The sequence below is a fragment of the Pararge aegeria genome, chromosome 9 (assembly GCF_905163445.1).
Source record: "Pararge aegeria chromosome 9, ilParAegt1.1, whole genome shotgun sequence".
Classification (NCBI taxonomy): domain Eukaryota; kingdom Metazoa; phylum Arthropoda; class Insecta; order Lepidoptera; family Nymphalidae; genus Pararge; species Pararge aegeria.
In genome coordinates, this window is record NC_053188.1 from 3145655 (window position 1) to 3167136 (window position 21482).

Below are 21482 nucleotides of genomic sequence, written 5' to 3' on the forward strand. Positions count from 1 at the left end.
ACGCGCTAGTGATAGCATTGACATTGAAAATCCATCAATAAAATAAATAACTAAATTATATTATGTTGCCAAAAAAACATTTTCATAAAATAAATACCCGCTTTTGCGTAAACTGAAATTACTGTTGGGTTCGACGGGTGGGCAACGCAAATAACCTCAAGATAATCCTACTGTCCGTTCTATCTCATGCTGTCCTAATCCTAAGGTTGCCTGGAAGATATCGCTTCTGAGCGATAAGGCCGCCTACACGGAAGTATGTATTTCTATTCTTCTTTCATTTCTCCAACTTCATAGTGGTGTAGAAATGAGTATTAAATAAATAGTTTGGTTAGAAGATCGAAAGGAAGAACACCTAGAGACTGCTTAAAGATGAGGCATGAGGTTTTTGGGCGTTGTAACGGAGCTGCTCTTGACCACGGATGGAAACTTGATCAAGTCAAGGTTAGGGCTATAGAGCTTTGCCTATTACAAAAAGTTTCAATGATGAAGTTCAGGAAATCGACCATTGCAACATTGTTAATGTATGTATGTTGTGTAAAATATTTCACAACAGTACCTTTAGGAAACATGTCAATTTATTTGCTTGGTAACTTTAAACAACAGAATTACATGTATGAATCCTTCTACTTGATGGTTTCCTGGTAGATTTCACTCATAAGTGAAAAGTGATCAGTGATAAGGCCGTTACACCCTAGTGAGGCTTATATGTTATTTATGTTTTATGTTTGGTGTGTAATGATAACGACTTAGACAACGGGAGGTATTTTTACATCGTTCGAATCCATTTAGGATGCATTATAAGATACTCTTCAGTATCTATAATGCAATCGTATTAATATCGAAATACCCACCAACTAAATGTCACGAAGTTTAGTAATATAATTTTAATTGTTTCTTGAAAACTATTTATGAATCAAATAATAATTATAAGCGTATTCGTAACAATCCTAATCAATTTAATAAAATATCGGGCTAATATGAGAATAAAGTTATCAAAAGTTTAATAATATACCCAAGCACATCTAACTTTTCTGTTGTATTGACGTTTCAAAAGTGCTTATTAGTTAGGCCTACTTGAAATAAATGAATTTTGAATTAGAATTTGAATTTATGCGTTAAAGGTAAATCAAATATCACTTGCTTCAACGGTGAAGGAAAACAGCTTGAGAAAATCTGCATACTTGAAAGTTCAAGGCCGAAGGCTATCAACTTAACACCAAAGCTATATTCATAAGCAAGAGTTAAGCTTTTTTCACAACTTAAAATAAGTTCATTAATTCATCGCAGTTTTAAATCGGTGGCATCGGCATTGTTTCAAGCTTTTAACTGCAGTATTTTGTTTCAGGCTAGTCAATAAAGTTTGGGTAGCTATAAGGATAACTTATGAAAGTTTAAAATAAGCCTTTTTTACTAACCTATTCAATGTAGTCGCTTCTGTACTACATTTATACATTGGGGTTAATCAAAACACATTAGTATTAGAAAAAATGGTTTATTAAATTAATAAAATATACAAAATATATTTTTATTTTATTTACATTATGATCACTTTTTATTATTTGTATTTCACACACAAAAGACTCTTTAAAGCTATTTTAGGGATAGAATAAAAAACACGTTAAGTATCCTTTTTTAAAGTATTTTCACTGCATTCTCGAAGACTATTATAGGATATGGCTGATTTTCTGCTAGACTAAGTTATGTAGCTAAGGATTTATTTAGCTTAGCTTTGTCGTTTTATTTTCGCAGCTAAGCTATGTTTTTGTAAGACTGATGCGTGGGAGCTAAGTATGTGAGCTAGTGATGTACTAGTTATCCACCAGTGAAGTGCTACGCTGTTTACCTAACCTTATTTGTGTATGATATCCACCAATAAGTCCTTTTCGCTTGCACAGCTCAGTTTAGCTGTTTTATGTCAACAGGTTAGTTTAAGCGTTTTATTTTTACAGCTAAGCTATATCTTTTGTAAAATAAATGCGTGGTAATGACATGAGCTTAGGATGCGTTAGAGTGCAGCGCTATAGGGTTTAACATTGCTTATATAATTTCGCTCAGATTGACGTCGCTCATGGTTCAGTTCTGTCGAAAACAATGTTAGCTTATAAAGTAAAATTAATGACAACCGCTGCTGTTAGCGCAACTATGGAAAGAGCTGATGTCATCGCTGAATCAGGTATATCAGGAGTTGTCGGTTGTTCTAACGGTGGCGCAGTTACAGTAGTGGGGTTGGTTACTGGTGCTACTGTTGTGGAGCTTGTGGTGATAACAACATTCTCATTCTCGAAATAGTCATCAAGGTCGTCTTGAATTGTTGTGTACCACTCTAGTCCTTGGCGAGTTGATTGGATACTCCTTGTTACAGCGTTCAATGCCTCGGTTCCTAGACGGTCTTGGTTGACTGTTGCCCACGTTTGGAGCTGAAAAATCACAATACAGTTACTCAAGGTTGAATTTATAATATTATTAATAAGTGTGTCGAGCCACGTCGCGCGAGAGAGTCCAAGATTTAGTGCCCAAATGGATTCGTAACTAGTCGGGCTATCTCCGAGAAATTTACAGGAGGTCAGCCGTCAATTACACATTTAAAATGAAGTTTACCCACGATATACAGTTGAATCAAAATATGAAGTTTTATCGCGGTATTTTAATTTTTAAAAACAACCAAATAATGTGTGTTAATGGGTCAATCTGTCAGGCGTCTCATGCCCGTTATCAATCGTGTTCTTAAAAATTAAGGTGATTCCTAGAGAAAAAAATGTTTCCCGACTCTGATGTCTAACTACGTTAGGCGCAATCTAAAGTTATGCCACCGATTCGGCGGATCGTAAAGTTTAAGGCACTCGTAAACTGACGTTTGACAGATCAAAATATAAAAGCGGTTTTGATACCTTAAAAAATGATAATGTGGCAAGAGCTATGGACAAGTCAGGTTATATGAGTTGCATAGTGAATATCGATTGGTGAAAGGTAAATGTATGCCTAGGAATCTTTGATTAGGCGTTACCTACTTAGGTATTTCCTTGTCCGCCGTTAGTGAAGATGGCATTAGAATAATAATAAATAAATAATAAATATACTACGACAATACACATACGGCCATCTCGTCCCAAAGTAAGCGTAGCTTGTGTTATGGGTACTAAGATAACTGATGAATACTTTTATGAATATATATATAAATACTTATAATATACATATAAACACCCAGACAAATATTCATGTTCATCACACAAACATTTTCCAGTCGTGGGAATCGAACCCACGGCCTTCGACTCAGAAAGCAGGGTCGCTGCCCACTGCGTTAATCGACCGTCATAATGACAGCCAGGAGCTAATTTTTTTTTAGTTTAACGTAGTCATGTGCCCCAAGACTGTTAAAATAGTCTCTTGGTCGTCGATTAATGAAATCCCGCAGAAAGGACATCTTTTCTCAGTAGCACGGACATTACCTAGCCTAAAATTAATAAAGAAGATACCACCTTTGCATACAACTTCACTATTTACCTTATCAAGTTCATCATTTGATCGCAATCTGGCAATGGTGTTTGTTAGAGCCGACGTTTTGAGGCTGAAAACCAATTTTAAAATATAAATAATTCGGTCATCAATCCGTTTGCCCCGCGTGGTGATTTTGAAGAGGCCGTTAGTCGAGTCCATTTAACAGTCCCTTAGATGAAAATGTTAACTCGTGTGAATTTTCTTGTGCTTTACGACAACAATGCTGCTTTGCGGCGGAAATATGTAATAGCAACTAAGACATCGGGAGGTATCTTTGCATCGTTCGCGTCCAAGTAGGACTGAAGTGTACCGATAAAGCAGTCGTATTTTTAACATTTTTTTTTTTAATAAATAAATAAATATACTACGACAATACACACATCACCATCTAGCCCCAAATGGGTACTGAGATAGCTGATGAATATTTTTTATGAATATAATACACATAAATACTTATAATATACAGATAAACACCCAGACACAGAAAAACATTCATGTTCATCACACAAACATTATCCAGTTGTGGGAATCGAACCCACGACCTTTGACTCAGAAAGCAGGGTCTCTGCCCACGGCGCCACTCGGCCGTTGTTCAATCAAATATAATTTTAATTATTTCTATTTATTTATTCTTTAAAATAATTGTTTTATGAATATAACCTAAAATAGACTATTTAAAACTAAATAAGACCTAATACGTCCTCGAAACTACCGCAGCGAGGCACAGTTCCTAAGATGCTGGCAGCATTGCCCCTTTGGATGGCCAAACTAATTCGTTGGCCAAGGTAACTGCCTGCTCTAGAATCACCGGTAGAATTATTCCTTAAAAACTATTTATTAATTAAATAATAAATATTAGCGTGTTTGTAAAAAACCTAATCAATTTAATTTAATATCTGGCCAATATGAATTTATAGTTATCGAATGAAATTACTGTAACATAAGCAGGGCGTTAGTACTTCCCCGGACGATTTCTGTCCCAAAAAGCTCTATGACCACTTTAAAAATGCGAAAAATAGAACTAAAATCCCAAAAATTATGGATGTATTGAGTTTTAAAATAAATGATTTGTCTAGAAAACAACTCCAGCGTAAGCGTGAAAACCTTAAGGTTAAAGTGATCTCATTAAAAACATTTAGTGTTTGAATAATGGAAGTCTCGAAACTTTAACACTATATTGGAAACCAAGCCAAGTTAGCCATGATGCGGTTAAGTTGGCTGCTAAGTTGGGGCGCGCTTGCGTAGAAAATGCCTATTTACTCTTTCCTTGAAGCGGCGATAGTGTGTACGACTTAACTTTCGGGAGGCCGAGTTCGAATCCCAGCACGCACCTCTAACTTTTCTAAGTAATGTGCGTTTTAAGCAATTAAAATATCACTTGCTTCAACGGTGAAGGAAAACATCGTGAGGAAACCTGCATGACTGAGAGTTCTCCATACTGTTCTCAAATGTGTGTGGGCCAACATGGTGGATTATGGCCATAACCCCTTCTCAATTTGGGAGGAGACCCGTGCCCTGTAGTGGGCCGGTAACGGCTTGATATGGTGATGATGATGCTTTGAAGGATTACAACTGTTGTAGTACCGATATATGTCATAAATTGTTTTATAGTTAGAAACCTACTAACATATTTTGTAGTGACCATATCAATCTATAGATAAGATATCTTTATTGTTTTATTAAATACTAGCGTACCCAGCCCGCTTCGCCGGGCTAAATTTTTGCTTTATTCTTTTTAAACAATAAACTTACATCATTAAATTTTTAATTTTAAGTCTCATAATATATTAAACCTTTCTCTCCGTATTCATTCTCTTCTATTCTCTTCTCGAGCGGGTGAAGATCATTATCTACACCCATGTACACTCAACAATAGAATATCATCATAGTAAATAAAAGCTGTATTTGACAGTTTGACAGTTCAAAAATAGGAGTGCTCCGATCGTCACCAAACTTTACCGGATTACTCGCCAAGTCAATCCGGAGATTCTCTGAAAGTTCCATTGAAATCGTTCCAGCCGTTTCGGAGCCTATACGGAACATACCCGCACACTTTCTCTTTAATATATATAGAGATAATTACTTCGAAATCGCACGGAAAGCTAATAAGATCTACATAATATCTGAGTGTTTTATTTTTGCTTGTTTACATGTTGCAAAGGTATGAAAGGTAAGTGTACTTACACTTCTAGAACCTCCTCTACATTCGCCTGTACAAATTGCAGGACGATGCCAGTGTTCTCTTCGTTGCCAGTCAAAGCGCTGTTGAATGCTGAGCTGTAATCTTGAGGGCGGATTTCAGTATTATTCTTTATGATGCTTGTAAGGAACCTGTAGAACAATGAGAGTAATAAACAAATCTAAATCATAAAAATAAAACTGAAGAGCTAGTTCAATATGTTTGAATAAGATCTCGAACTTAAAAGCGGATTTAAAAAAAAATATATTTAAAGTCAAATTCTTGAAGATAGCTTATTCTATTTTCAATTAAATCCCTAAGGCGAAATGAAAATAAAAGATTTTATGATAGTCGGTCACTGTTTTTAGTTGTATCGATAAAAATTGTTATTAAGGTTGACAATGACAAAAAATATCGAGGTAAATTTTTATAAATCCTGAAACATGTAGTTAACTATTTTAATGTCAACTAAAATACAAATTTGCATTGACATAACTAGAAAACGACGGACGTTTATACCAATATTAAATACCCTAATTAACCTGTTTCTTTTGTTCACATGTTACAATAGCGAATAAAAAACCTTTGCCTACTATGGAAGTAAATATTTAAAAAAATTACTGAGTCAGCGATGCGGGGTGATTGGTGCATCCGATGTTTTGAAGGATAAGTATCTTCTCGGTGTAAACGTTGTGGTTGAGGTAGCGCCTCCACAAATAGTCGAACTCTTCTTGGCTTCCTTCGCGGAGGCCGTTGCAATACACCCAGTGACGGTTATTTACTGTGACCCTGAATTTAAAGAACAAGAATTACATTTTAGAATATTGCCACTCTTGGACTAGAAAAAATGGAAACGAATAAACGAGGCCTGCTATTATGACCCAGCTAGTAGTCCATTAGAAGTGAAAACCAATTACTTTTTGTTTACAACGTGTAACTGAATTACGAAATAAATTTGTAGGATGCATAATTATATTTACTAAGGAATCATCCTGTATAAATATTAAATCATAAGAAGACATTGTTATTTTTCCATACAAACGGATTCAAAACATTGTAAGTGACAACCCTATTGAAGATAAAAGACCGACACGCGCATAGTACCTACCCTACGCGACGCGTACCTAATAAAGTGACAGGAGTCACAATAGTTAGCATGTTATGTTAGGGCTGCATCTGATTTCTTTCAGTAAAAACGATGGCGTTGGTTTACTCAAAAACTATAAGATTTCGGTCTCACAGATAAGTCTCAGAGACAGCTCATAATGTACCTCTAAAGCCTGTGAAGTATTATTTCGGTTTTTATCTACACTATGTATATATATTCATAATTGACGGGCCAAGCAGACAAATAGAAACCTATATACAAAGTAACAGTTTGCTGGGCATGTGTGGTCAACCTTGGAAAACCTATATACAAAGTAATAGGTTTGTGTGGTTGCTGGGCATGTGTGGTCAACCTTAGGCGTAGTTGTTAAGCCGCATGGGCCTGTAATTACTCCAGGACCCACGCCTTTCGTACCGGACTACAGTATTGCAACAATTCTGCTGAGCGGCAAAAATAAGCATGGTGATAGTACTGCCCCGAATGAGCCCTGTCACACTTTTTGTGCTACATTTTTTTTTTTTTTTTAATAATTATAATCATTGACGGCCAATTGGCGCAGTTTGCAGCGACCCTGCATTCTGAGCCCAAGGCCATGGGTTCGATAACCACTACTGGAAAATATTTGTGTGATGAGCATGAATGTTTTTCAGTGTCTGGCTGTTTATATGTATATTCTAGTATTATTTTATATAATTCATAAAAATATTCATCAGGCATCTTATAGTCGTAAAAATATAATAGGCCCGTTTTGACATTTGTCATCGCGACGTAACTAGTTATGGAACCATAAGACTCTGTACTCGATACTCACGATAAATCAATTCAAGTTTGTATCAGTACTGGATTGAAATTATTATGTATTGTAAAGTGTTCGTTCGTTCAAAGTATTCCTTTAACTTCACAACCAATACGCGTAACTGGCTGTTGATTATACGTCCACTTTTTAACATGTTGAAACAGAGTTAGTACTATATAAAAACAAACACAAAAATCGAGTCAAATCACTATGTTTAAATTAATGTCCAAAATAGAAGAGCCATAGTTAACGTAAAAGTAAACAATATATATCAAACTTAAACGAGCGCACAGTCAACTTTACAAGATGAGGAACGAAAAACTGCGCAGTGCGCGCGGAGACGCTTCAGTCATGTGCCGCTTGGTCAGATACATCAACTCAGACTCATTATTTAGAACCCATTTTGAGAACCAAGCTCATTCGTTGCAGTAAAAATAACTACACAATATATAATTTCGATAGTCAGTAAAAAAATGGTTACAGCTCTAGTATAAAAAAAAAAAAGACTGAGAACGTAACTGTTTTCGGAACGTTTCGCAACAATTATAAATTGCATGCTACTATGAAGTAAGCGCAAAAAGAATACTCGTGATATATTCTTTCGTATTATTTTACGTCCCAAAAAAAATTACGTATTTTTTAAAACACTGTGTGTAATTGATTTTTATTTTTTTGTTTCTTTCAGTTTTGTTCCAAGTTACATTCTATGGTCTTGCACAAATGTCAAAACGGGCCTATTACATTTTTACGACTATAGTACCCATAACACAAGCTACGCTTACTTTGGGGCTAGGTGGCGATGTGTGTATTATCTTAGTATATTTATTATTATTTTTATTATTATTATTATCATTTATTTGGTAAAAACATATTCACAGAGCACTTCGGTAGGCATGCAACCCGAGACGTAGATTCTAAACCTAATGTGCCTGCAATGCACCGGCGACCAAGCCCCCTGGGCCGGAAAATAGCAATGCTACTCGGTGGCAGAAATAAGCATGACTGTCCTACGGATGTGCTTTGGAGAAACTCCACTAATAGTGAAGCTTTTATTAACAATATAAGTAAACTAATTTAGTTACAAAGAAAGTATCAAGCTAGTAACTAGCTTAGAAGGTATTAGAAAAACATATTTTTTATCCATCCATCTATTTATAAATATCAATACTTCTAGAATATATAAAGCACAGTACATATAAAGTACATTAAATAATATAGAGTATACAATACAATACATTTTTGTGGTAAAAAAAAGTACAAGCCTAACTAATTTTAATTTGAAATCATATGTATATAATATGTATCTGTGTGCGTAGAAATGCGTGTATGAATAATTATTGTTGTTATATTATCTAAGACCATAATATTTTTTTCATAGTATTCCGTAACCCCATTTGATCTTTAATGCCAAAACTTAACTCACTAAAACTTTGCATAGTTATTTCTTATCGTGAAATAACTGCAAAGTTTTAGTGCGTTTTTTTATTTCAGTAGGTAATTAATTTATTTATTGTAAGGGCATCTTTATAGATTATACCCACTTATAGCCGTGGTTTTACAAAATAATGTGTATAAACATTATTTTGTAAAACGTAAATAAACTTATGTATAAATTATTTTGCCGTATGTCTGTTTGTGTGGATATCTGACTCCGAACGAGATATCTGTGTCTTATGATGATATTTGTATTTTTTGTGTGTTATCTACCTTATCATTTAATTAAGTGTAAGTAAATAAGTACCTATAGATGCCAGGAACTAATTGTGCGTCATCTACAAACTAACCCCTTTTGAAATTGGAATTGGAGGAACTGTATATTTTATCACAGATCTTCAAGCTTTGTATGGCGTAAACTTACGGTGCAGAAGTGGTAACGAGTGCGCGGAACTGTGTTACCGCAGACTGGCGACAAGCGCCTACCTTCAGTCTGCACATCACCGGAGCCAGCTGGTACCTCAGGTATGCCCTCATGAAACTTTCTCCCTCTTTGGGAGTGTACGTTAATTCCGCCGTAACCTTCTCTGCTAAATCTACCATCAGTTTCTGCAAATTAAAATAATTCAACACTAAGCTTCTTCAAAGTCGAATATCTGGGCCACGTCCTGAGACATGAGCGATACCAACTGCCCCAGCTCATAATAATGGGCAAAGTAGAGGGCAAACGGACTCGGGTGTTTTCTCAGAACGAGTAGGATTTAGGCCGAGGTCCACCGCGCTAGCCAAGTGCCGATCGGTAGACTTCACACCTTTTTAGGACATTATAGAGAACTTTCATGCATAGAGGTTTTCTCACGATGTTCTTCAACGTTACAGCAAGTGAAATTTTTTTTTAAATTTTTCTAGTAACATTTTTCACCATAAAGGCAATTATAACCCTGGACATGACAGGCGGGTGAATAAACAACTTTTTTATTGGAATAATGTAGACGAGCCAAGCTGATGGTGTCCCTGATAAAAAATAAAAATCATGGCCTATAAACAGAACAACACTTCGTAGGGCATGCAAGAATCACATCCTACAAAGTGTCGCCCAAAAGACAGAAAAATCTCTTGTTTAATGCATAACGTTTTTAGAACGTACTGCCGCATTTGACGGCCGAATGGCGTAGTGGGCGACCCTGCTTTCTAATTCCAAAATCATTGGTTGGATTCCCACTACTAGAAAATGTTTTTTATCAGTGTCTGTGTGTTTATATGTATATTATAAGTATTAATATTCATAAAAATATCCATCAGTTACCATAACACAAGCTACGCTTAATTTGGGACTACATGGCGATGTGTGTATTGTCGTAGTATATTTATTTATTTACATTTTATAAGTGTGCCAACGGCATCTAATTTGCACTATTATTCGGATTTGTGCTTTTGTAACTAGGCCAGGACACCACATTTCTTAACCATTTGCATATACGCTTAATTTCTTACCTCCAATTTAGCCTGGTACTCGGTGCCAACGAGCCTGTTCTGGAGCCAATTGAATCCGGTAATCGCAGCAACCCATGGGGTGTAATCAGTCTCGTCTTTAAGGAACGAGAGGATATTGAAGGCTCGGTTGTAGGACATGAGACCAGCGCGAGCGAATTGGAATACATCGTTTACAATCTGCAAGTTTATTAGAATTTAAACAGGATTAAATTAAACTAAACGGATTTGCATGGCTTTTGATTAGAACGTTTTTTTGTTAATTCCTTAATATACAATGAAAAAATAACTTAATTTGCGATAGTCGATTGGTTTAATTTACATCTTATTTAATTAGCAACTCTAGGCAGTAGCTTCTACAAATGCCCATTGATTACATACCATAAATATTTGTTTGGTGGATTATAGCAAAATAGGTTTAATACGGTTGTATCGCAGGAAACAGGGCTTCACACTAATGAAGTAAATGACGTTTTTTAAATTGATAAATAAAGATTTGAAGTCTTATATTACTCGACTGACATTTATTGCGTCGATGTTAACAATAACTAATGGTTAAAAGTATACTATTTACTAAGCTATTGCACTGACTGTAAATAATTTACTCAGAAGATCCACACTTCATCTCGAATTAAATAAACAATTCTAAATCTATGATATCGAGTCGAATCTAATATAGACGCTTGTGAATTGTCGAAAGTGTTAAATCTGACCTGTGCTCTGTTATATTCATGAATGGCATCTCTGTTAGGACCACGTAGGGCAATAACTATGAGATCCCATGTGTAATCATCGTAGTTGACGCGGTAGAAACCTGTAAGAACACATATCTAATAAAAATCATAATAAAGTCCGATTCAGTTGTATACTAGTTATTTATGCAACTGTTTGTTGTAAGAAGGGGTATTTAAACGTAGTTAACACTAATCTTTATTGACAGTACTATTTATTCGGTTCTTTTGCATTCTTAAGAAATAGTTAAAACGAGATACTGTCGTGTTTTAACACTCACTGACTGAGCAATGTCAAATTATACGCTATACAGATTTCAGGCTAAATTAATGCTGTCCTTACCATTATTAAAATACTCATAGGTTTGTTTATTATTTGGTCTGGTAAGTTTAGTTAAGAGACTAAACTAATCTTAGTGTTTCTAAATTTTTGAGAATTCGCACTAATTCAAAAAACAAAAAATATCAAAGTTCCTTAGATCATCAAAAAATGCGATAGTAGCGGGTCTGAATTCATATTACTCTGGCTATCGACAAATTCTATAGGAGTAGATTAGAACTATATTGTTCGTTGTTGAATTCCCTTGCAATAGATCACCATCATCATTTAGCTGATAGAAGTTCACCGCTGGACATAGATATTTTGTAAGGACATTTGCACAGCGACTCCGACTCACTGCGACCTGATATCATCATTCTACCCAGTGCTTAGCTTCAACATTTGGGGACCCAAACTTCCATCAGACCTTCGTGCTACGTGCGTCGCACTCCGCTACATTATCCTCGGAAATAGTTATCTAAGTCGGTAACTGTAGTGCTTCTAAGAACAGATAAGATTAAAAATAGATAAGATTGTAAAAATTTTACTTATTTATCAAATTATATACCTGATTGTTGCTTATTGAAGATAACCCACTGATCGCCAACAGATCCACGATTGATTACAGTAACAGTTTTGTTGAGGATATGCGTAGGTTTCAGGTTCGTAAAGTTAGCATTCGAAGCAGTTGCAAAGGTTATCGGCACAATGTACCTTAAATTATTTGTAGCATAGCCAGTGTTGATGCTAAAGCGGCGCTGGAAAGAAATTTAAGATATGATGACTTAACAGTCCATTGTACTAGTTAAAATCTTAAAGCGCATTTATCGACTTGACAATATTTTAACGCGCCTTTTCAACGCCCTAATTACAATTTATCATCAATTTGTCAACAAAACAACCCACCCGACGACTTCTCGATTACGAGCAAGAAAATTTTGTTAACAATTCGGCATCGCCATCGACATATCAACGCAATACGGTGTTAACGAGTGGTAAGTGGGGTGTAGGGGGGTTGTTTTCTATGAATCATTTCTTTGTTTTTATTGGACATAACTAGATTTGGTTATCTGTTTAAAAGCCAAGTAATCACGGATAATAATACTGTTGTATGTACCTAAGTTTATCTTACAGTAACATCGAAAAATAATATTCTTAAATACCTGAGTAATTGTCATTTGCCCTGTTCGGTGGTTAACTTCAACGAACAAGAGCGGGTGGCCATTTTGTTCAGTCCAACTTTTATAATAATCGATAACCGAGAAACCTTCGTATTGCGAAATTGCACCAGCTGCCTCAGCCGCATTTTGAAGTGCTCGGAAAAGATGAATAGGCTCCGCAGTCTGGAAGCGTCTGAAATAAGTGCCCATATTATTTCCACAACGTGGCCAACGTGCTCCACTAAACCAGTGGGTAGGACTTCGACAGATTTACGAGGGGGCCAGTTCGAAACCCAGCACGCACCTGTAACTTTTATAAGTTACGTGCGTTTTAATCAATTAAAATATTACTTGCTTCAACCGTGAAGGAAAACATTGTGAAACCTGCATGCCTCCATAATTTTCTTAAAGATGTGTGTAGTTCGCCAATTCGCACTGTGCTAACGTGATGGCCTTTGATATGATAAAACCCCTAAGTTTTGTATTCCTTTAACTATCCTACGGTAGAGAATGCTTTATGGCAACACTTACTTGAAGGTTATATATTTTTAGGTAGTGTAGATTTATAAATAAATAAATAAACTACGACAATACACACACATCGCCATATAGCCCCAAAGTAAGCGTAGCTTGTTTTATGGGTACTGAGATAGCTGATGAATATTTTTTTATGAATATAATACACCTAAATACTTGTAATATACAGATAAACACCCAGACACTGAAAAACATTCATGTTCATCACACAAACATTTTCCAGTTGTGGGAATCGAACCCACGGCCTTGGACTCAGAAAGCAGGGTCGCTGCCCACTGCGCCACTCGGCCGTCAAATCCAGCGACAGCCTTATATATAAGCGACGATTTGAAATATATACTGCTTTAAAAATCCACTGAAAACATATTATTCAACTATGATAATTTTGCAGTGTTGCGTAGTGATTATGATTTGTCCAGCAGAAGACTGTATTAACTATTGATGAATATTAATGCTAAAGAAGGAAGATGTTAAATAATTACCTCTCGGCTAAATAATTCCGGAGACCAGCTTCATGCACCTCCGTACCCAGAAGATGTTCAGTCATCCTAATGATCGCTGCACCTTTGTTGTAAGATATGGTTGAGAACATGCCGCGCACTGACTCCGCACTGCCGACTGGATTTGTAAGAGGATGAGCATTCTCCGATGAGTCAAACAATAAAGCTGTATGAACCTGCTCGTTTATGAATCGAATAGCTAGACCCATTTCTTCTTCAACCTGAAATGAAGCCTTATTACATAAACACAGCACACAGAGGGCTCTGCCAGAGGGGTTGCCAGAGTATTCAAATTTGGTAATTCAAGTTTTTCAAGTTTCTGCGTTAAGATAAAAGAACTTAAAAGACAAATAAGGGTTAAAGAACTGAAACTATTAATAAAATGTATGTAATACGTTACAGTGAAATAAAGACAGGTTATTTTTGAACATATTAATGTTTATCTACTTTAACCGATTTAATAAAATTCTCTCCGGAGAAAATAAATTATAAAGTTATCTTTAACGAAAATTTACAGTACAAGATTCATGTCGATCACAGATTTATCTGTAGATATATTATAATTATTTATGTACAGTATTCATAAAGGTATTCACTACCGTAAGAGAGGGGGCGTGTGCACGAGATATTTTCTCCACGGGAAAAGCACATGTTTTATCTTCTACAGTCTTATCAACTTTTGAACATGGGCGCATGGGTGGAATACATATCCTTAATAAAATACGTGTGATTTTAAAACGGGTTGTAAACTTTTCCTTTTCCCCGATGCCATGCTTTGGCAGGTGGACTTCAGTGGATACAATCCAGAGACACATCATTTGAATCTTGGCAATGCTAGCCATGCTGTGGGACATTAATATGCTCAGGACGATAATGATGACGACACACATACCTTGTGAGTGAGGAAGTATTGATAGTATCTGGCGAAGCCCTCGTTCAGCCATAAATTGTCCCAGAAGTCGCACGTAACAAGGTTCCCGAACCACATATGAGCGATTTCATGCGATAATATGTACGCGATGATCTGTTTACTGTAGTCGTTGGATTCGTTCTCATCGTACAGGATATACGCTTCTCTATAATAACAATACGAACAAGTTTTTATTTATTTATTAATCTAATTCATAAGGGCATCAAAAGTTTCAAAAATACAATTACAAATGTTACATACCTATAAGCTTAAGAAACATAAGTCTGGGATACATGCCTCAGCAGGATAGATGCCTCATTGCAATTTTTAGCACAGTCATAGACATCAGTCTACCACAAAAAATGGCGCAGGATGTTTTGCGTCGGAGCGCAAGCTACAGTGACGGGTCAACATGTCGTGATTTTACTTCGTGGAAACTTTTAAGCCATCTACGACTTTGTAGTTAACAGCTATGCTTTTTTATTTTTACTTTTTAAGGAAGGGTAGGATATTTAAAATATGATTAATTATATCTTTAGTACAAAAATAACGTGTCTAACATTTTTTTCGAAGGCATCATCCGTCTAATTTTACATAAAGAAATATATGACCCGATATGTTTGAGGATTTACACTCCTAAGAGTTTTTATCCTTATATTTAGGTTTTATCCATCCTTTACTTTGATATATACTGGTTTTAAGGGTATTTAATGTTAATATATTTTGATGATTAGTTTAGGAGAATTTTATAGCAATAATATACGGAGTACCGTCTAGAACCTTAAGTGACTGTTTTATATACTTAAAAATTTATGTTGACTATTGACTTATATTCTCAAAGCGTTTATCATTTTCACAAATATTAATCTCGAACACAAATATCACATGCGAGGCATATATCTCTCCATAATATAAAATATATAATTTATTTAATGACTTTAATAATATATTTGTGAAGTAAGTGGAACCCCCCTGGGTTCAAGCTGTTCTGATCCCCTCCTGGTTAGCGCAGGAGCCCCAGCAATCGATTGGGGTAGTTGGTAGATGTCCAGGAGGTATACAGCGGGTTCCCCTGGCGTCTTACAAAGCCCCTTTAGAGGGGGGAGTCCCACATTAGTCCGTCCTGGCCAAGGGTCGGAGGTTGCAATAAAGCTTTTCCACCACGACCAAAAATGAAATAAGGGCCAAAGTCTATGCAGTCAAGACAATCATGTGCGTATTCATTGTATGTTAGGAGGTATGATGTTAGGAGGTATGAGGAAATTAAGAATGGTTAAGCATATATACCTGATGACACCTTACTAAGAGGTTACCTCAGTTTATTTTTATTTGTTGTGACTTGTACAGCCCAAGTCACACAATTAAAAATAAACTATATATAACGTAATGCTACGTTTATTGTACTTGGTAGCAAACGTACCTGTAAGTAATCAGTCCCCAATTTTCCATAGCACCAGCAGAGAAGTCAGGAATAGCAGCGTGAGTCATTTTGATAAGATTCGGGTGCATATCAAAGTAGTTTATAGCAGTATGTGCATTCATTGCTTCTGTAAGCTTTCTCCCGGTATCTAAAGCGTATTTCCCTAAGTTATTCGCCTTGGAAACGTCCAGCGCACCTGGTCTTGCGATAACCTCATAATAATTATTGCTGTTATCAACTTTGTCTGTCAGAGATGCATACTCTGCTACTACAAGTGCCAGAAGATATGTTGACATAGTCGGCGTAGTAGCGTATACATCATCCACGTAGTTCCTAAAGCAATAAAACTTTTATATTGTTACATCAAATAAATAAAAAACTGTATTCATATGCCTATTTTAGACCACTAGGTCATCAATTTCACTGTATGTTTTTTTTATTATTTGGAATGTTTATTATAAAACTCTGAGGATGATTTTTGTCTTTGGGTATGTCATACCTCAGCAGTGCATCGTGGAGGAATCGAGGGAACTCTTCAAATATCAAGAGGCACACGTTTACCGATTTGGTTTTCTTTGAAGCAACTTGTGCATTCGAAATGCACTATTTGTTCAATTGAAACTGATGATGTAGACCAGGGCCATCGGAACTATACAATAATAAATACTACACGGATTGCAATTATGAATACTTACTGAACGACGTTCCTTGTATCCACAATAGTCGTGCAGAACCAGCTTTTGTGGGTGGATGGTCGCCGGATAACTACGTTAAATTCGGCCTTGAAGCTAGGTTCATCGTAACAGGGGAAGGCGAAACGAGCAGCAGTCGCTTGGAATTGAGTAGAAGCGATCCATCTACAAACATTAAGAAGCAATGCGTAAAAAGAAAACTTGGTCGTTTGTTTGTATTTTTATAGTAATTAACGGAGCAACTATTCACCGGCCATTCAAGGAGCACGTCCTGCAACATTCCGCCCTGTGTCCATAAATTTGAGGTGTAGGTGCTAAGCCAAATGTGCCTGTAATAAAACCGGCTACAACGCCCTTCAGACCGGAACACAGCAATGCAACACTGCTGCTTAGCGGCGGAAATAAGCATGGCGATAGTGATAGACCCCGGACGAGCTATGTCACAAAACGCTTTACTAAAACTTTGTTGTTTGTACCTCAAGGAAGCTCAAAAACCATCCTGTCACCATCAACCATCCTCAAAAACCATCCTGCCGGTTGTCTGTCAACTGAAATTTCGCCAACTGAGCAACCACTAGTGATTATATATAACTGTCGTAAGAAAAATCTTACCTTACGCTCTCATCAGGATTATTCCTGAACCAACTCTTGTAGATACCATACATGTCATCTCGAAGGGTACTGTTGAAAGTAATCTTTAATGTGTACTCCACAGAGTTTACATTGTTGTACTGTAAAACTGCACCATCACCCAGAGTAATCCTTAAAAAGTGCAATTCAGGTTCTAGCTTATAAGTCTGTGGAATAGCAGTATTACCAAGCTCCAGTACCAAGTCACCAATCGTCATGTCGTGAGCATGGATAACGATTTCAGTCACATTGGCCTGCGTAGCCTCCAGTTGTATGGAAACAGTTCCAGAAAATATTAATTGGGTGGTATCGACTGTCCAGAGAACGTTGTAAGTTTTGGGACGAGTGGTAGTAGGTAAACGGTATTTTTGTATATCGTCAGTTGAAAGTGCGTTGAAAGCATCGATGTTTTCGAAGATTTGCCCCTCAAGCTTCTCGTCTAAGAAGATTGTGTTTCTTGTTGCTGGGGGGTTTGGCAGACCGTGTGCGAAGAGGCACACCACGGACAGGATAAGTAGTGTCAACGTCGCCATCTGCAAAGATAATACTTTTTTAATGTCATCATATGCTTTGTTTTTACGTTGATCAGTCAGTGTTTTGTGATCTATCATCAGAAGGATGTGATGATGCAGTCTAAAATGGGAGCACTTTGTCATTGAAAGAGTCTTTATCCCTCAGTCAAATGCCATCCTTTTATAAAATCCATGTATCCCCAATAGACTTTTATATAACGTCTGTCCGTATATTTTCCGGTGAGCTGTTTCCTAAACTTCTAACTAGTATAAGAATTACTTTCACTATTTGCAAAGTGGACAAAACCCTTACCGAGATGGGGGTGTTAGAATTGAGACCCTACACGCCGTGCCAAAATGGGTGCGGCAATTAAAAGAAGAGGGCATTACTTTGCGGAATTCCTTGATTTAAAATGATCATTAAAGTATCGTGAAAACCAGGCAAATCTGTATGATGCAATTTATGTTTATCGTAATACAACAGTCTATTTAGGGACTAAAGGGAGCAAGTGTGTTAGTGGTCGCAGTATACTAAAGATAGCTGCAGCCCGTTCTCCGTTATTTTCTCTTAGTCGCCTCATTTATAATTCGCAACATTTATATATATTTATAATTTCACCACACACATCCTCCGGGAATACACAATTCCAGAGATTTGACTGGTTCTCGAATCATAGGAAATTAATGATCGTTGTTCAATGGAAGGCCAATATTTTAATTTCTGAGCCGGAAATAAACTAGGCAAAAAAAACTTTACTTTCGGAGGATTGTTATAACTTTATCTTATCACATTTACACTATTTCTATGCTATGTTTATTTACATAATTTTTTAGACAGAAAAACTAACAACACCTAACCATTATTGGTTCGACGTAGGTTTCGAACTCAGGACCTTTATGATCCGAAGTCGAATATGCTTACTACTAGACCAACGCGGCAGTTATCATACATAAGTTTTTGTTAAACTTTTTTTAAATTATAAAATAGCTGTGTCATATTCAAATTCTTTAAATACATTTATTGTAGCTATATTAAAAATTATCTTTATTAGCAAATCGTGATGCCGCGTTAAGATAAAGCAGGTTGGTTATTCCATACTACATATCGTATTTATATGCCATTGTAAATAAAATAATAAATCAGCTATCGAAGGACGCTTTGCAGCGGATGTGGAACATCGATATTATTTTGTGCTTGCTGAGCTGTGCGGTTAAACCCACATTAACTACAGATTACCGCATTATTATTATTATATCTTTATTGCAGACCCAATAATATACGAAAAGAAACCACAGACAAAACTTAAAAAAATTCTCGGTCATCGCAAAGAGTACTACCTCTCTGCGCTGACCAACTGACAACCATTCAAGTTTAGCGTGGAATTGATATATGTGGTCAAACATTTGCAACATAAAACGTATAAAAAGGTTCTAGGTACATAATCTACACCTAACTCAACAAATGGACTACCAAACGAAAATATGCCTTAATCGGACTGTTAGTTCCAGAGCAATAAACCAATCTTTCATAAAAATAACATAAGTGCTATTTATTGGTGCTAAAGAGCACCAATGTGTTGGCTGCGATTTGCCTTATATTTCCGATTTGTCAATACGATTTAACTGACTACTTACTGAATCCCTGGTACTGATCTGTAAGTAGATATTAACGTATAACGAAAATACGGTGTAGTTTTTTCATGGTTCCTAGTAGTTCAGGAGCTTTCTAAGTGAGTTCATATTTCTTTTATAGATATAATTGACAGACCAAGCTGGTATCATCGCCTACAAATATCGCAGGGCATGCAGGGAACGGGTCCTATAAAGTGTTAGTAGTGGTCTAAGGTTGATGGACACAGGTCTCCCTCCATCAACTGAGGCGTGGGTGTTAAGCCTCATATGCCTGTTACATCGGCAACACACACTTCAGACTGGAACACATCAAAACTGCTTCACAGCAGAAATAAGTATGGCAGTTCTTTCCCGGATGACATCTATCACAAAAAGTTCTGTTAGTATTAAAACACTGATACATATATGGGTGGAATTAATGCAAAATATTTTTTTAATTCAGCCTCATCGATGCCACTGCGGTGACAGCGTTGACACCTACGGTCACCATGGACTCTCCTGTTCAAGAAGCGCTGGTCGCTTCTCTCGCCATAGCACCATCAACGACATCATCCGATGATATTTTGCTACCACTCACGTACCAGCTGTATTAGAACCTATTGGTTTGGCGCGGAGCGATGGAAAGAGACCTGATGGTATGACGCTCATACCTCGGAGGCTTGGAAGGTGACTTCTATGGGATGCAACTTGTGTTGATACCCTAGCTGCATCACACATCCAGGCCACCTCGTCAATGGTAGGTGCGGCCGCTACCAGTGCCGAGCAGGCCAAGAGGCGTAAGTATGAAAACGTGGATAGCAGCTTCATTTTGTGCCTTTTGGAGTAGAGACTTTGGGACCGTGGGGTCCGGAGGCAAGAGCCCTTTTCAAAGAATTATCGAAAAGGATTATCGAGTCTTCCGGTGATCCTAGCACCTTGGCCAACGAATTAGTTTGGCCATCTAAAGGGGCAATGCTGCCAGCATCTTAGGAACTGTGCCTCGCTGCGGTGGTTTCGAGGACGTTTTAGATTTTATTTAGTTTTAAATAGTTTATTTTAGGTTATATTTATAAAACAATTATATTTTACTATAAATACACTTAATAAATATTTGTTCGCAGGACCCTAACTTTTATTTATTTATGTGTGTCATGATGTAGGATACAATTGATGTAGAACAAGGCTCGCCTAACAGACACCATTGGCACGGGCATTGATTTTACTCAATGTTTAGATTGAGACAATTATGGTATTTTTATTCGCTAGCCCCATTAATACCTCTCATTGTCGAACTCTATACAAATGGCATCATACAAATATATAATAACATACGAGTTTCTCTGGAAATAATATTCTACTGTTTAAGTAATTCAACTTTTTGTTCCTTGGATATCAATTTCATGTCAATTTATAACTGGAGACAACCACTAATCGACAACAATTGTAATAATCAAGGTTAGTATTCAAAAGTATTTTTTATTATTTGTGTTGTTGTTTGAGTTTTATTTATTTATTTTGTGTAAATGTATTTTGTGTTATAAATCTAGCCTGGGTTTGTATCATTCGTATTTTAGATCGTTTCAGTTATTTCAAAACTAAATACAGATTGTTTGATTTATAAATGTATCGTTTTGTTTGTTCAGTGTGATTTCCAAGTACATGTTTGTTCAGATGTCGAGTTCCAAGGTGAAAGTAAACTACCAGAATTAGTATTGTAAGTCTCGCATATTTCCGGTTTAGGTACATCTGTAAATACTTTAGTAGTGATTAATGAGTATGGCCGAAATTATTTCACTATAAAAAAGAATATACATAAATTATTCGTCGGGCATAATGGATTTATTTACTTCGTAACTGGAGAAACATTAAATTATTATAATTCGTAAAATTAAAATCTTTCACAGTCATGGTTAACTTCTACAAGTAAACTAGTATATTAAAATACTAAGTTGAAAGT

General features: G+C 36.4%; 1 protein-coding gene across 1 annotated transcript in view; it reads right to left on the reverse strand.

The window, feature by feature from the left end:
* The window catches only part of LOC120626432, a 58168-nt gene extending 40233 nt beyond the window's left edge, over positions 1-17935 (reverse strand). The window contains exons 1-13 of the mRNA XM_039893957.1: positions 17385-17935; positions 16776-16937; positions 16081-16413; positions 14643-14826; positions 13733-13971; positions 12717-12906; positions 11217-11333; positions 10507-10683; positions 9437-9621; positions 6296-6463; positions 5680-5826; positions 3502-3565; positions 2121-2417 (exon numbers count right to left, since the gene is read on the reverse strand). Of these exons, the coding sequence (XP_039749891.1) occupies positions 2121-2417; positions 3502-3565; positions 5680-5826; positions 6296-6463; positions 9437-9621; positions 10507-10683; positions 11217-11333; positions 12717-12906; positions 13733-13971; positions 14643-14826; positions 16081-16413; positions 16776-16937; positions 17385-17935 (2814 nt within the window). The remainder of the gene's footprint in view (positions 1-2120; positions 2418-3501; positions 3566-5679; positions 5827-6295; positions 6464-9436; positions 9622-10506; positions 10684-11216; positions 11334-12716; positions 12907-13732; positions 13972-14642; positions 14827-16080; positions 16414-16775; positions 16938-17384) is intronic.
* Positions 17936-21482: the final 3547 nt, after the last annotated feature.